The 17,727-nt window shown below is 40.3% G+C and overlaps 1 protein-coding gene across 1 annotated transcript in view; it reads right to left on the reverse strand.

Annotated features, from left to right (window-relative positions):
- LOC111141183 (ADAM metallopeptidase with thrombospondin type 1 motif 19) overlaps nt 1-14,356 on the reverse strand; it is a 246,812-nt gene extending 232,456 nt beyond the window's left edge. The window contains exons 1-2 of the mRNA XM_022493562.1: nt 14,275-14,356; nt 13,018-13,664 (exon numbers count right to left, since the gene is read on the reverse strand). Coding sequence (XP_022349270.1) covers nt 13,018-13,664; nt 14,275-14,347 — 720 coding nt within the window. The 5' untranslated portion in view covers nt 14,348-14,356. The remainder of the gene's footprint in view (nt 1-13,017; nt 13,665-14,274) is intronic.
- Nucleotides 14,357-17,727: the final 3,371 nt, after the last annotated feature.

Consider the following 17,727-nt stretch of genomic DNA (forward strand, 5'->3'; position numbering starts at 1 on the left):
TATTTTTAAGATCTAGAACATTATATCATAAAAATAAAGAGAAATGTATTAAGTCAAATTTGCATGAAAGAGATAAGATTTTCACAGGAAGTAATTCTTAATAAAGTTAAATTATAATGAAAAAAAAATCCCCTAAGGACTGCTTTAGTAATAACAACTTCCAGATAACAAAAAAGCTTCTTTGTTGTTTCAGATGGAATTACTCCCCAAACTGATCTTTAAACACAATTCCTATCAAAGTCCAGCAGACCCTATGTCAATATTAACAATCTGATCCTAAAATTTTGATAGAAATGCAAAGGATAGAGAATAGCCAAAAGATTTTTTGAAAAGAAATCAAACTTGAAGTTCCCAAACTCAAAATATATTACATAAGGATAAACATATTTATGTATATAAGGAAGAGTAGGAATTATTCAAAAGTAAACTTGTATTTATGGTTGACTTTCAACAAAAGTCCTATAGCATTTCATGAGGAAAGAATGAACTTTCCAGTAAACAGTGTTGAGAGAAATTGGATATATACATGCAAAGAGATTAATCTGGACCCTGACTTCACACCATACACAAAAACTAACTCAGAATAAATCATAGACCTAAATATGAAAATCAGAAGTATGGAAGAAGACCTATGCCACCAGTGGGAGAAAGTCTATGCAACTTCAAGTTAGACCAGAGTTCTTAGATACAACACCAAAAGTACATTTGATAAAGCAAAAAAATGATAAACTGGATTTTTTTTCAAAATTTATAAAAATTAGCTTTAGAAGACACCATTAAGAAACTGAATAGAAATGCAGAGACTGGAAGAAAACAGTAGCAAATCATATGTCTGAAAAAACATTTACACCCAAGTATATAAAGAACTCTTGAAACCAAATAATTAAAAAAAAAAACAAAAAACACCTAACTTAAAACAGGCAAAAGATTTGATATGCATTTCACTCAAGATGATTTATGAGTAGCTATGAGACAGCAGATGACAAGCTGCTCCATACAGCCATCATAAAAATGCAAATTAAAACCACAAGGAGATACCACTGCACAGTCATAGAGTAGTTATGATCAAAATGAGACAATAACAGGTGTTGTTGAGGATGTGGAGAAACTGGAATGCTGATACGTTGCTGGTAGGAATATAAACTGGCACAGTACTTTGTAAAAGAACTTGCCAATTTCCTAAATACATTTACCAAACGACCTAGCAACTCCACTCTTAGATGTCTACCCCCGGGGTATGAAAATATATACCTACACAATGACTATTCACATTACCTTTATTCATGAGTGAAAAAGTAAAAGCAACCCAAATGTCCACAACTTACAAAGAGATAAACAAAATGTGGTGTTATATAAAAAATGGCTTATTGGGGAGCCTGGATGGCTCAGATGGTTAATCAGACTCTTGATCTCCACTCGGGTCATGATCTCAGGGTCCTGGACTCGAGCCCTGCACTGGGCTCCAAGCTCACCGTAGATCTGCTTGTCTCTCTCACTCCCCGTACTTATGCTCTCTCTCTCTCTCTCTCTCTCTCAAATAAATATATAGAACCCTTTAAAAAAATTTTTTTAAAAACAATTGTTTATTATCCAGCAAGAAAAAAGGTGAACTACTGATACATGCTACCACTCAGACTAACCTCAAAAACATTACACTAAGTTTAAGCCTTAAACACAAGAGACCAAATTTTGTATGATTTCATTTTAAGAAACATAAAGGCAAATCTATTGAAACAGAAAGTAAATTAGTGGTTTCCTGGCACTGGGGGTAGGAACAGGGTGACTGGAAATGGGTATGAGTGACCACTTGGGGATGATGGAAATGTTCTAAAACTGGGTAGTAGCTATGGTTGCACAATTCTATAAATGTATTAAAAGTCACTGCATTGTACATTTGGGTGAATTTTAGGGTAGATAAATCATACCAGTAAAAAAAAAGATAGTAGAAAAAAAGCATTCACAATATCCTTTATGTTACATTTTAAATAATGACTTACCCTACAAAAATCAGCTCAGCATATTCATGAATCTATCTTACTCATGAGAAATAGATTCTACTTAGAAAAATTTTTGCATAGCAACATTCAACTTAAGATACTGATTCAACACTTTTTAAAATATTTTATTTATTTATTTGACAGAGAGAGAGATCACAAGTAGCAGAGGGGCAGACAGAGAGAGAGGAGGAAGCAGGCTCCTCGCTAAGCAGAGAGCCCGATGCAGGGCTCGATCCCAGAACCCCAAGATCATGACCTGAGCCGAAGGCAGAGGCTTTAACCCACCTAGCCACCCGGTGCCCCTGATTCAATACTTTTTAAAACATTACTAATTAGAACTGCCTATTGTGAACTGACAAGATTTTAACTGGAGATCTACAGAGACAAAGGGATTATATATGTTAGTAGACAAAAGAGGGGATGTTAAATTAAATTTATTAAAAGACATATTTCCATAATGAATCACTCAGACATTATGCTTTGTTAGTTATATTTATACATAATTGTTACTTGTGTGATAAATGACTCAAACTTTCTATTTTGTGTTAATAAAATTCTGAAATGCTATGTGTTCTATTTGCAAGCACACAACCAGAGCAGAAAACAACACAAAGACTTTATGCTAATTATACATAAGTTCCTTGGTCAAAAACTGAACTGCCCATCTATGAACTGGGTATGCTAAAATATCTGCTGGTAATATAACACTTTTATAATGAAAATGTACCTATCACATTTTACTCACACACATTGGGATCCAAGTAATAACAGAAATACACCATTTGCATCTATCAGATTGTTGATGTGATTATCTGCCTGGTCATTCCTCTAAGCAGGTTGGTATGTTTTGGCTATTAATTCTAATGAGTTTTACAGGGCTCATGACATCCAAATTGACATCCACAGAATGTAAATGAATAGATGAGACTTGCTATTTTATTTCTTTTTAGCTATTTCTGCCATTTGAGATAGCTTACCATTTAATTCTAACATATCTCCAAAGGTCCTCTTAACCCTATCACAGTGCCTTGCCATTCCAGAGTAGGTAATTTCTTGCAAGGAGTTTATAATTTTCTCAGTGATTTTTCTAATGTTCCACAGAATTGTGCCTCTGTCTTCACTTACTCACATCTAAAATGGCTGCCACCATAGACCCCCTTCAAGCTGAATGTATGTTTCTCCCTGTGTTGCCAATCAATTTTATTTCATTACAATAACAATTGTGAAACAGCTGGAATAAGTTTCCTGTTACATTACCCATACAACTGTTGGTGGCACTTCGAAGTTATTTGCCTTTGTTGACTTCCAAATTCTAAAACGAGAAGCAAGTTTCAGTTTCTATATACTTTTTCACCTAAAGAGTAGAAAAACATTCATACTGGCATAAAGGTCCCACTATATCACCTCCCAACAAATGAGCACATATTTATAACTTTCTGAATAATGACTTGAAATCCATAAAATCCCTTCCAGCTCAATGAGATCTGAGTGGGTTCTGGGAGGATGTTAAAGACAAGGACAGAAGTTAACCAAATTCACTACAGGACCTAATAAGGAGCAATAAAATCCATTCAAGACACTTAGGGTGTAAAGTTTGTTGGATGTAACTCTAGTCGTGAAAGATGGTGAGTGCTAGAGTTTTCAAAGCCACTCAAAATTTAAATTCTAGTTAGTGAACACATAATGTAATATTGGTTTCACCAGCAGAATTTAGTGATTCATCACTTCTGTACAAAACCCAGTGCTCATGATAACAAGTGCCCTCCTTAATGCCCATCACCATTTAGCCTGTCTCTGGCCCCCGTTCCTCCATCAACCCTCAATTTGTTCTCTACCATCAAGAGTCTCTTATGATTTGCTTCCCTCTCTCTCTCTCTCTTTTTTTCCCTCTTCCCATATATTCATCTGGTTTGTTTCTTAAATTCCTAGTGGCCACCCTCAAATTTTAGCTTGCACAAGAATCACCTTGGGTTCTTTTTAAATGCATTTCTTGGATCTGAGACCCAGTCTGGAATTCTGATTTAAATGGAGAATTCCCAACTCCCTCAACCTCACACTTACCACCATGATTTTGATAAAGCTATCTGCACACCAAATTTGAAGAAAAAAAGCAGCAAGAAACATGAGCAAAGAGCCAGTGATGTGGGCTCACTGCAGAAAGTGGTCATATTTTTTAGACAAAGCCTGGCAGAAATAAGAGGAAAAAAAAAATCTGGGGCAAAACATCTTTATGTGCTTGTGAAGGAAAAACAAAAAAAAAAAAACAAAAAAAAAAAACCACAAATGTTTAGACCTTACTTTTTTTTTCAATGGAAAGCAGAATATGTTAAATAATGCCAAAATTGGCCTGGGCTCATCAGCTCTATTTCCTAATCATTTGACTTAAAGCCTAAACAGTTAATAATTTATTACAGATATATGCACATTAATTATGAAATGGAATCAAGTTTCTCTTGTTGGAAAAGTCAAGTACTAAACTCTCTAAACCCCAAGGGCCTTCTCAACACCGTCACGCAATAATTCTGTAGAAATATCTGGGTAGCATTAAAATGGCTTAGTTCCCATTTTCTCACTTCTCTCAGTCTAGAGTTTGGCATGAGAATAAAGATGAGATGGAGACAAGATGATGTGCTCACTATGGCTGCACCCTAAATGCCCTCTGAAGGAAGTTATGGTCCTTGCTTAGCCAAGGGAATCTTAAAATTTCCTTTCAGGAAACCCCCCAAATCATAATCCAAGAGGGACTACTGGTTGTCCCACTGCCTCAAAATATGTCAAGATTACTTTCCTAAGGTAAGACACTTCCCATCTATCAGGAACCTGGAACTCCTCTGATTATGCGTTACTTTGTACAAAGAAATCCATGAAACCATCTGGGATAAAAATGTAACTGCAATTACGCGGAAACATTCAATTGTGCGTGAGCTCAATAAAAATGTGCTGTTTTAGTGTTGCACAGAAAATACTTGAAGGCTCCTGTAAAGAATTTCCTGAATTTAAAAAGTATACCACACTATGATTCAACTAATAAATTCCAAGTACTTACAAAATATTAACGTTAATAATTAAATATTTAATAAGCAAGTATTATTATTAAACAAATTTATTCTCATAAAATTGGCCCATGCCTGAATTCAAGATATTAAGATATAGATTAATATATGATTAAAGAATTTATTGACTTTTAATGTACAATGTCAATCCATCAGCACGATGATTCTTCTAAGATTAATTTTTTATTAGAATTCACTGTATTATTGCCTTAAATAAGACTGGAGGGTCTGCACAATCTACATACAGAAAATTCTCATGTGTCACCACTGGTAGGACAACAATCATATATGCCATCCTGAATCTTAAACCAGAAAACCATAGAATGCCTTAAAGAGATGCGTTCTTCAAGGTGATAAAGGCATACTGAACACTTACTAAATCACAGAGTTGTGAGGGATGTAGGGAAGGCAAGAAGCTGAAGCAAAGCAACAGTTCCTTGAAGACTGTACGTATAGTGAAACAAGGAATGACTTTTATCTTTTTTTTCTCCAGGCATTCAGCACAATATATCTATGTAAGTCACCCCCTAATGATGACTATTTACAATGTTCTGCCCTTGAAAACAATATTTTAATGAAGAGGCTAATATGTAAGTCTTTTGCGCACATATGAATATTCCTGAAAAGAAGGGTAAGCATTTAAAATTTAAGTACATACAATACAAAAGACTCGACCAGTTTGCTCTCCTACAATGCGTAAGATTAAGTGTTCTCCAAGCATGCCCTATGGATATTATCAAATTGCATACTTTGTGCCAACCGAATGAACCAGCAATGATGTCAGAGGAAATTTGCTTTTACTATCTTACTAATAAATTTGAGAACAATTGTGAGTGTTTATTTGATACTCATATTTCCTTTTCAGCATATCCACTAAAACGTGACTATCTATAGATGGCAAGCTTACAGATGACTTATTTCATATATTTTCCAAACTTTCTACACTTAACATTATTATTTCATTATTAACATTTATCTTGTTAAAATACTAATACAGAAAGAGCTCTGGAATAGAAATGAAAAAGACTAAAATTCTAATGAAAAAATGACTACCAGACATGAACACAACATTCACAGGAAAGGAAGTAAGAATAAAAATATGAAAAGATGCTCAGCCTCACAAAAAATACCCCCAAAATGTCAATTAAAATTGCACTGAGGGAACTTTTTTTTTTTTTTTTGCCTATTAGATCTCACAAACATCAATGTCTTTAACACCACCCATATTGGTAAAAGCATAGAGGAAAGATGTACTCTCATACTCCACTGGCCTGAAGAGTACAGAGTGGTACCACCACTGTGGGTACAGTCAGACATCATCACCCCAAATTACCAGTACAACATGCCCTTTGACAAAGATTTACATTACATAAGCAAAATGGTATCTCTACAGAGTCCTATTTATTTAGTGCTGTTCATAATAGGAAAATACTAGAACTAATCGAGTGGACTTCAACACCAAACAGATTAAGTAGATTAAGGAGCATACTTAAAATCAGATAAAGGGAACTACCAAAAAAATAAAGGAGACTCTCTCTGTGCACTCATGTGGTAATCTCACATGTGCATGCATGTGTGTGTATACAAATAATATAAGCTTAATCAACTGCTTCTAGACCACACACTAGAAACTAATAACCCCAGCTACATCTAGGAAGGAATCTAGCAATAACTGGGAAAGGGTTGGAAGAAGACTTTTCATTGCATACAATTTTGGAGGTTCTGTTTGGTAAAGTTTGAGTCCTTATAATTTTGAAAATGATATTATTTTGCCTTTAAGTTTGCATGGTTATTTGGCTCTTAACTATAGAGAAGAAACTGGAGGGAAGGTGGGTGGGGAGACAGGTTAAACAGGCAAGGAGTAGTAAGGAAGGCACTTGTTGTGATGACCAGAGATTGGGTTTTGGAAGTGATGGAAGTGATGAATCACTAAATTCTACACCTGAAACTAATATTACACTGTTTGTTAACTAACTGGAATTTAAATAAAAACTTGAAAAAAATGATGAATGGTGTTGGGCTGAGTCCAGGATCCAAAATCCTATTTCCTCAGAACTCTAAAACAATCAACTCATGATCCTCTAGTGTCTGACACTCATTCCAGTAGAGATAATCATTCCCTCATTAAGAGAATTTTCTCTGTCTCTTTGATTTTCTAATATTCTCCCACAGTGTGTCTAGGCGTGGGTCTCTACTTATACCACTGTGAGCTTGGTGACTCGTCCTTCGATCTGGAGGTGCACGTCTTCCTTTATTTCTGGAAATGTGATTGTGACACAGAAAAACTATCTGTCTAACCCATGTTAGTTATATCAGCCCAATCAACCCAAATCGCTGAATTAAATAACACTCTACACACCATCTTAAAAATACGGTCACCAAGGCACACAACATGCAGAATGCGCACAGTTCGTACATTCCTCCCTTGTCTTGCTACACGCAACTATTTCCAAGTCAGCCTGTGTGTTAACCAGGAATCAGCTGCATTTGCTTGAACACACATAGGTACAATATTCTGTAATCATGTAATTATGACACTAAATATTAAACAGCAAAATACAAGTGCAAAAGTGTCTTTGTTCCCTTGAAAATTTTGGAAAAGCTTGAGAAAGGTTAAGTTGCTAAAGGAAAATGACTCTAATTTTATTCGGGATGAAGCAGCTGTAAAATATATGAAATTTTTAAAAGTCCAGGATTCTACACATAAGTTATGTTGAGTGTGTCTTTAGTTTTTCTTCCAAATATAAAAGTCTATATTGGAAATGGTTTGTATGCCTACTGGGTGAGGTTCACCTGTATGACTTCACATCCAAAACTTGGCTGATAAATATATATATATATATATATATATATATATATATACACACACACACACACACACATACATATATGATAAATATTTATCATATAATATTTGATAAAATAAATATATATTTGTATATATAAATATAATATATATGATTATATATAAATCACATATATATGTGCTTTAAATTAGATTCAAATGTTTAGGGTACATTGCATGCATTTTAAAAATTCTATCCTTTATAAATGGGTGGAGGTAAATAATCAGATGTGTGTTCAATGTTTACTGTATAAGTGTGTTTATCCTGGAGTTACTTATAAAAGTGAAAAAACTGGAACAACAGGACAATGGTCAAATAAATTACACTACACTCACATAAACAAAATTCTATCCTTTCAGTTATTTTAAAAGTTAACCGCTATTAGACAAATTTGAACATCCAAACCTAGGATTCACGGCTCACAACTTTTCTTTCATACTGTTGACACATTTGTCCTTTATATTATGTTCTGGGAGAATTTCTGGGCCTGATCTTCTAGATCAGAAATTTACCTATCAGTTCATAGATGGAGTTTTTAATTCTAGTGACAACTTATTTTTGGATCCATTGTAACTAATCATTTTTTTCTGGACAGCAGGTATTGCTGTATTTTTTAAAATTTATTTTGTCCATGAATATATATCTGCTCTTATGCTTCCATTAAAGTCTCCATTTATTCTATTAATTTTGTTGCTTTGTATATTAACTGGCCAGAGTTTGATGACTCTCCTTTATGCGAGTCATTTTCTTAAAAGTGTGATATTCTTGGGTGTCAGCTCATATCTTTTCGATTTCCCCTCTCACTTATCTGTGGTGACTCCTCCGGTTATTTGATGAAACAGGTGGGCCGCCTGCTGGGGGCAGGGAGGCAATAGATCATCTTTTGAAAGGGGAGATGCTGTGTCCTCTGGTGTCACCAAAATGCCTGGGAAAGCTCTGTCTTTGTCCTCTCTGTTCTTGCCTAGACAAGCACATGTGGATTCCAAGGCTGGTCATAACTGGACATGAAAAAAGTCAATGCCACTTCTGCTCCCTGCATTCCTGCTCCCTGCACTTCTGATAAAGCCTCCACCGTTCATGGAGGTTTCCTAATGTCTCTGTGTTCTCCATGAATCCAGCCCAAACTGTTTTCAGTCTTTCAGGAAATATTCAACATGTTTGAGTTACTAATGGCATTCTTTTATAATATTGCTTTAGATTTATTTAGAAGATCTTTTCTGTGGCTCCTAAGACTTGGCTTGAACCAAGAAGGTGGATGTGTGAGATTAGTTGGCAATCTTTACTTTTTTTCATTTGGATGTTCATGCCACTTCTTCCCAGTTCTGCTAGTGCACAACCCTTGCCCCAACCCTGCCGGGACACTCTCCCCTCCTGCCTTAGTACTGGTACCTGAGAAAGTGCCTTGATGGAATAGATATCCTAAAATATTTAACTCTTCAGAACTTGCTGTGGCATCGAATACTGTGATACAAGAAAAAAGGAGTAAACTGCCCAAAACAATTGAATTTACACAAGGCTGCAGATTCTCTATAAAGATCTAATCAAAATGAGTACTGTATAAAACTTAAAAATTATGGGGATAAAGTTTAAGTAGTCACTCTTTATAATCCTGGAAGGATAATCCAAATATTAATGATAACCATTTCAACAGTCCATTGTAAGGGAACCACAGGCCATGTGTGTAGTCACCTAGTTTATTCTGCTTAGGTGTGCTTTTAAAAAACAAAAACAAAAATAAAAACAAAAACTAGTGTGTTAGTTTTGGGCCAATATAATTGTTGTACTCTTTCATAAAATTTAATTTGTTGCATTTTTGTATTTTAATTTTTATAGACTTATTTAAAACATAATAAAGTACTGTATATGCTGTATTTTGTCCAGTGATTTTTACTGAGTGCTGACTCGGAACCAGGTATCTTACAGTGTTGTGAAAATGAAGAGAAATGTTTAAGAAAGTAGCATCAAAGCACTTGGGGCATACTACATTTGTAGCTATCTCAGCTGTTGTATTTCCCTGTTTCCATCTGTCACTGGCACAGCAGGCTGGAAGCTCCTTGAAACATACATCAAGGCTTTTTCATCTCCTTTTTGTATTCTCCATATCTGCACAATGTCTTGCCCAGAAGACTTATTTATCAAATGTTTCATTGTTTAGTATTAGGATATTTATGTGCCCGCTGGATCTACTATGATGCTCAGATAAGATTACTGTTCAATATTAGAGACTAAGAAGGGGAAACAGAAATAGCAAGAACACTTCATACATCTATTGCTAGATATGCAAATAAAATTTGTGTGTTTTATAAATAGGAAAAATGAGATCCAGAAAGATTAAATACTTTGAAGAGGCAGCTTCTGATCATCTATTCTAGCACTTCCCCTTTCATTGCACAAGCAGTCTGGTATCTGGAGAATGAATTGGCCAACCTTATAAATGTTTACCACTGTGCAGGACTGGGTAGTTGATGATCTATCTCCCCTGATAGAGACTCTTGGATCTTTTCAAATATACACTAATCCAAAAGGTGTGGAGGAGTTCAGGCACCAGAAGACAAAGATAGCTGCTAAAAGAGGGGAGGAGACGGTACATTTAAATATCTACTCTTTTCTTGGAAACTAATGATCAGAAAGCTTTCACTTACTGGGAAGAAGGAAAAAAAAAACTGTTGCAAATTAAAAGCAGTTGCATTTATAAATAATTCACCCCCACAGAAAGTCATCGTGACTTTTTAGGGTCATTTCCCCTTATTGGACCTTCTAGCCCAGTCACAGGAGGTTCTTATTTTCATTTCCTTGATAGGTCTCTACTTTTATGTCTCCAGCATCATCTCTCTACCTAAAACATTCTTTAGCCTTGTTCTGCCTGGGAAAAGCCTCCTCATGCTTCAGTTGAACTCTGCTTTGGGAAGCCTTCCCCACCTTCCCAAGATGGATCCATCGCAAGAATAAGATTTGATTCAGCACCTCGCTGCTCCATAGATACCCGGGTCATAACCACTTATGTATGCTGTCCTTCTCCTAACCTGTAAATCCCTAGTGGAGGACACAGGATACATTAAACATCTAATAGAATTTCAATTCTATCCTCCAGTTTTTAATTAAATCATCCAATTCTCTCATTTAACTAATGAAAACTGAAGCCCAGAGAGGTAAGGGACTTGTCAATTGTCAGGGTACAAGCCAATGTCAGAGCTCAGATAACAAAATTATGCTCTCTTTCTCCACTCTCATAAGGGAGAAGGGGCTGGCATGGTAGAGTCTGGAGTAACAAACCCACTCTTCTTGGCTATCTGCCTAACTTTTAACTCAAACGTCTGACTGCTATACTATATTGCTGGCAACGTCAGATTTCCTCAATAACAAAGACTTCCCAGTTCAGAACATATACATATGTGGCTAATAGGAAAAGTGAGTAAAAGTCCAACATGATAAACAGAGAGGTATGTCAAACTCCTATTCAGTCTATGAAAAACCTACTCATAATTCTAACTTTGCTCCCGTAAGTATGGAGAGAAAGCATAGCTCATTTGGAAAATGTGACCAAAAGCCCACATTTCAAGACAGTGAAATGCTTTATCCCCTATTGCTTCTACCACACCAGGAACTTTCTATATGTAATTATTTAATCCCTGGCCAAAAACTAGTGGACAATGAAAGCCCCACAAAATGTTTCCCCCAGTGAAGTGTTCAAACATCAGTTCCACAAAAAACATTTTAAAAAGCTTTTCGTGTATTTTTTCCCTGCCAACTTTTTTTCACTCATGGCTAAAAATGTCCATATTTGAATATTCATCATTATGAGCATCTGGTAAAATATAGCCCTGTCCCGCAATTTACATCATTGGACTATGAGACCTTAGGAGGGCATAGGTAAAAATTTCCAGTTTCATTTTGTCTGGATTTTGACCATCTTTTTCCATTTCATGACTCTGGGTGGCTTTGATTGTGCAGATATTTTCTGCTCTCCATTTCTATTAGATTCTTCTAGAAATGAGCAGGTTGTTTTCAGATAAGTCTTTGTGGATTTCATCAATGGCTCATTAGAAACAGCAAAATGAAGTCACAAATCACATGAGCATTTTCAATATCTTGTGGGTTTTGTATTAAACCAGTAATAAAGGCCACAATGATGATGGATGTACAATAAGGTGAAGGTACTTAATGCCTCTGAAGTGTACATCTAAAAATGGTTAAAGGGTAAATTTTATGTTATGTATACTTTACCATAAAGTAAAGGCCAACTTACAGGAGGTAACAATCATCCCCAAACCTGGGTCAGGGCAGAGAAGAGAAAATCCAAAGATGATCTCCATTGTTCAGACAGCGCAAATGGTTTCTATTTTCCCATTCCAACAGGCCTCTCAGCGAGGCTCCCACCCCTATTACTTTCTACCATAGAGTGGAGAGGAGAAAAGCCAACTCCCACCAGGTAAAATGTAAACCTCAGAAAAGAAAAAGTTAAACCACAGAACCATGACCCTTTGCATACCGACTGGGTTCTAAGGTCATTCATCTGTCCACAGCTCCCAGTCTTTTGGTGACTCCTCCACTCCTGTCCCCACCCCCACCCCCGACACCGCTGAACAGGTGTCCAGCGTGGCTATGCATGTGTTTAAATTCTAGACAGCTGTCAGAATGTAATTCCCTAGAGAACTGTTCTGACAACTTTGAAGTAGGACATTAAAAAAAATTTTTTTTTTATAATAAATGCAGAACTGGGGGTGGGGGCAGACCCGGAGGAGACTCTGCGGTGAGCAGATTGGCTGTCTTCCACACTCCGAAAAGACACCACGTGGTGGGCTTACTTTGGAAAACAGAAAGAAGTAAAACCAGTGGGAAGAGGTACCAGGAGGTAGTTTGATACAGTAATCAAAAGAAACCTATAACCATGTAGAAGGAGAAGGCTATTCATCCGCCCAATTAGCCTTCAGATTCACTCACTGCCCTGGAGATGTTCAATGGGAGATAAACCGGTTAGACTTCCTGCGTAGTGGAGACAAGGGTGAAGTTCAGGGCGACCACTCTGGAAGGGGATGAGCGAAGGGTCAAACCAGCCCGGTGTGTGAGGGGAGAGGGCGGAGTGGCGGGAAAGTGGAGAGCTGGGGAAGGAAGGGCGCTTACCAGGCCACCTCCACAGGTGCTGAAAGAGGCCAGCGAGCCAGGGTGCCGTAGCACCGCCCCGGTGTAGAAGCAGGAGGCGTCGGGCGGCGCGGGAGGGCGGGGGGCGGCTGCTGCCCGAGTTGGGCCCGGGCCGGGACTCGGCCGCTGTTCCACCTCGAAGCGCGGCGCCAGGAAGCGGCCATCTCTCCGGAGCAGCAAGTACAGGTCCCGGGAGAAGGCCGGGATCCGCAGCAGTACCTCGTCGCCGTCCGGCTCGGCTTCCTGGGCCGGGGGAGGAGACCGGGGTGGCTGTGGGGGCGGCGGCTGCCACGAGGCCGGGGCGCCCGGGGACAGGGCGGCAGCTCCGCTGGATCCCCGCGGCAGTTCCTGCGATTCGAACTCCTCGTCCTCCTCACCCGCCGGCGGCGACGGCGGCCGAGGCTGGGGCCAGGGCTCGGACTGGCCCTCCGCGGGCTCCACCAGCGGCGCCGGGGCCACGGAGCGCACCTCGCGTGAGCTGCCGGCCGCCTGCGCCCGGGCGCCTGCGCCGCGCACCCAGCCTGGGTCCGCGCTGCCCCCGCTGCCGCCGGCCGCGTCCACTGGCTCCCGGCGCCAGAGTGCAGGAAACACGACTTCCCACTCCTCGCGGTCGGGGGCGAACTGCAGCCCTGCGGGCGGGGCAGACAGAGAAGTGCGGGGCTTAAAGTGCCGCGGTTCCGGTAGTACAAGCATTCCCAGGCTCACATTCGGTTGGGACACGAGGTTCTCGTGTTAATGTGTTGGAGACCACCCGTCTAGTCCTTGAAACTCTTGCAACCCCTGAAGGCTTGCGATCAGATTACAGACCCCAGCATTTTCAAAATAAAAGTACGATGATATGGGGGGAGGGGAGAATGAGTGGGGCAGCAAAGTTTGGTGACACCACTTAGTTGGTGAAGGAAAAACCGGTGCAAAGACATTACTTTCTTAAGCATATGTCAGAGCAAAGCCTCGCTATCAATTGCTGTACTCCCCGTTTTCCTCCAGGTGCTGTAAACGCAAATATTACTGCTCTCATTAGAGGAAAGCTAATCATTCCACGACGCTTAAAATGAGGTCAAAAGGAGTGCATTTCGCTCGCGAGCATGCCCGCCTCATCTGCACCCGCACGCTCCTTTTTATTGCTACCCACTGAGCCCTGCTCACCGCGCACCGGCTGCACCAGCCCTGCCTCCCCGTGCGTTCTCGGTTTCCGCTGGGGAAGTTGGAAAGCCAGCCGAAAGTCTCGGAAGAACTTACCTGCAACGATCCCATTCGACAAGACCCCCAGCTGGTAAAGGAGGCAGCAGCAGCAGATGTGAGTAAGGCGCATCTCGCGGCTCTTTCCGGGACCGCGCTCCCGCGGCCGCGGCTCCCTGCCCCGCGCGCGCCTCCTTGCGCGATCCACCGCGGGCGCCGCCGCCTCCCCGGAGCGCAAGGAGGCCGGGCGGCGAGTTTGCCCAGGCCCTTTGTCTGCCGGGGGTGGGAGGGGGGGTGCTGTGTGACTCCGAGAGGCTGCCCGAGCCCGGGCGGGGGGGGGGTGGGGTGGGGTGGGGGGGGGTGGGGGGGGGGGGGGGGGGGGGGGGGGCAGGCAGAGCCTCGGCCCCGCAGCGCTCTGGCTCCCTGGCGAATTAGGTGATGAGTCTATTTTCTGTGTTCTGGACGTTGCGAGAGTTTCCGGAGCCCCACAGGATAGACCCAAAGTTCAGGAGTGAGCCGGCGGGCGCAAGGCTGGCAGTGCTGCCTCGGGACAGGAGGGAGGACTGCCCCGCGCGGGCAGGAGCGCCGCGGTGTCCGAGCCGTGGCTCGCCGCCTGCACCCGCGCAGAACTGCCAGGAGCGGTTCCCAGCAACCTGGTGTGCCAAGCTCCGCGCACGACTTGGGTCCGGAGTGCTGCGAGCTCTTACCCTGAGAGGCGCGGGAGCGAATTTGTGGCGGGATGAGGAGACTCGCGAGGTGGGTGTGGAAGAGAAAAGATTCAAGCAGATCTGACAAGAAGAAGGGAGCAAGGGGTGCCCGCCTCTTGTGACTTTGTGGGACAAAGGTCCCAGAAAACCACACACGTGCTTACACACCCAGTTGGGGTGGGGACCCAAATTCCCTCACCTGACTGCTGATTGGCCACTCTTGGGAAGCCGATTTGCATCCTTACTCTGCACCCACTCCCACCCCGACTCCCCAGTTGAGGTGTGTGCAGGTAGAAGCGCCTCTCCAGTCCATCCCACCCCCACGTCCCTCCCTCCCCAATCTTCACATTACACAAAGCAAAACTTACTGCAGGGTTGAGCACAAAGCTGTGGCCCCACTTCCCAAAGACTTTGATTTTTCTATCCATCTTTGTCTCTAGGAATTTTCTAAGCTGGGAGATAATGTAATTCGTCATGGAGTGTGCTTCAAAGGTTCCCAGGACAGTAGACACCCTGACATTTCAGAGTCCCTTTACCACCTTATCTTTCAGGCTTCCCATTCATCACTGCTATCAATTTCCATCCTCCTCCCCTTCTCTGGCTCTCACACACACACACACACTCTCTCTCTCTTATAACAAGGGTGAGATTAAAGGGACTGACATTAAATATTGTATGTTAAAGATCTCATAAGGTGAGATTATTTTGCCTTTTTTACTTTTTGTACATCGAAAATGTATCTTTGCTCTTTCTGTCTTTTGGGGGGAATGCAAACTTAAATATTCTTGCTTCCTTTGGCACAGATCTTCATGGTCCCCACTCCCTTTTGCACACCTCTTCCTTGGCCACACCAAACATTTTCACATCAGACTCAAGAGGGTTTGATCTAACTTTCTGTACGCATCCTCTGTACTAGGTCAGTCACCTAAAAATTAGTTAATGCAAATCAGTATTTTTTAAAATTCCAGCATTGGGAGATTGGTTCCCCACATCCTTTGTTATTTCACCTTCTGTTCCTTGTGTCAAAGGTGACTACTATGCCTTTAAAGGAGGCAGACTATCTTATTTCAAAGGAAAGCCATTGTTTGAATAAGCTGGGTCCTAGAATACTTTCTTTGAGTTGTCTTGGGCTTAAAAACAAACATGAAGACACTCTAGGTGTTTGTCAAGAGTGCTCTGCATCCAAACCTTGTCTTGTAAAATCCCTGGAACTGAGCAACTAGGTGGGTGTGGATTTCCAGACATTCAAGAAATATCTGGGTTACTTAGAAACCTACACACTCCTATGGGACTTAATTATACAGACTTAAAACTAGGCAAGAAATCAAAGGCAGTTTATTTTTAACAAATATAGCAAGTATTAAGGCAGACAGCTAGTTTTACTGAAATATTTCCACTAGGATATATGAATTAAATAAAATGTTTCTTATATCATTTGAACAATGACAATAAAAATATAAGAGTAAAGTTTGAGGAGGAATGTATATTGTCTGTATTTACTGAAATACCTTTGTGATTCCTTAAAACTAGATGAGGTTTGATATGATTTGGTTAAATATACTCAGAAGCACATGTTGTCAATTTAAGTTCCCATCTCTGTCCTTTTTTGTTCCTGTCGATACAGGATCCCTACCAATCCCTAATGGTAGAGGTTAATAGTGATTGTTACGGAAAGTTTTGCCTAATTCCCAGATAATTCTGATCTTTCTCCCATTTGACATACTGTTATAATATATTTGTATGTTTTCTAAGATTTTTTATAAATCATGTGGTTTGGTGTACGTCGTGTACATATTTCTTCTACTAAGCTATCATTTTTTTTTGGAAAGGTAGGATTTCTTTTACATATATTTTTTACTTTTTTAAAATTTGATTTTTAAGTAATCTCTACACCCATCGTGGGGCTCAAACTCACAACCCCAAGATCAAGAGTCCTGTGCTCCACTGACTGAGCCAGCCAGGCACCCCTCTTTCATATATACATTTTTAAAACAATACCCTGCCTAATTCATTGATTTACACTGAATAGTTGTGGAAATTCTAAGGAGATTCTCTAAGATCATTTAGAAGATAATAGAAATTGATTTCTGTATGGTATTTCATTCCCATTCTAATTCCTTAATCCAGATTTACAACACTAACTCTGTTGGTGATCAGCTACTATCAGCATGATTTATCCGGCTTCAGAAAGAACAAGCCTAATAGAGAAAGGACTTGTAGGAAGTTTTTGTGCTCTAACTAAAGAGACTTAGATGTGCAAATAAGAGCATCCCTTAAAGTGCCTTTGAGTGCAGTGCGTATGCATGTATGTGAAAGAAAGAACTAGCCTGATTTGGAATTGAGTAAATTGTGCATGGTGAAATCAAGGAGAAAAGGCAGGACTGTGACATGTGTGTGCATGACTAACCTCAGAGGGAAGAAAGGAGCAGCTGGGGAAAATATGTTGCTTTAGACAGGTCACTACATATGTCACCAGATGGTAGTTAGCATCAACCAAGCACGGCTTTTATGCACTGGAGGTAAGTGACAAAACATCAGAGTAAGTGGAACCAACTGTTCTTACCCACAAGGTGCTCACATGTTGCATTTTATAAACCATGCTTCTCTACATGGAAAGTTGGCTTTGATGACTTCAGCCCTTCCTCATTCCCTCAACTCACTGGCCCTAAGCCTCTCACAACCTAAAGCTAATCTTAAATCCTTTCCCCTCCAGAAAACCTTAAAATATTAAGAAAATACAAAGAATGCTTTCACTGAGTTAGGTGAAGAGGCTTCTATGCACAGTGAGGAGAAATCCAAACAGAAC

This window comes from Enhydra lutris, unplaced genomic scaffold (assembly GCF_002288905.1).
Source record: "Enhydra lutris kenyoni isolate GAN:26980312 unplaced genomic scaffold, ASM228890v2 scaffoldscaffold5, whole genome shotgun sequence".
In the NCBI taxonomy this organism is placed as follows: domain Eukaryota; kingdom Metazoa; phylum Chordata; class Mammalia; order Carnivora; family Mustelidae; genus Enhydra; species Enhydra lutris.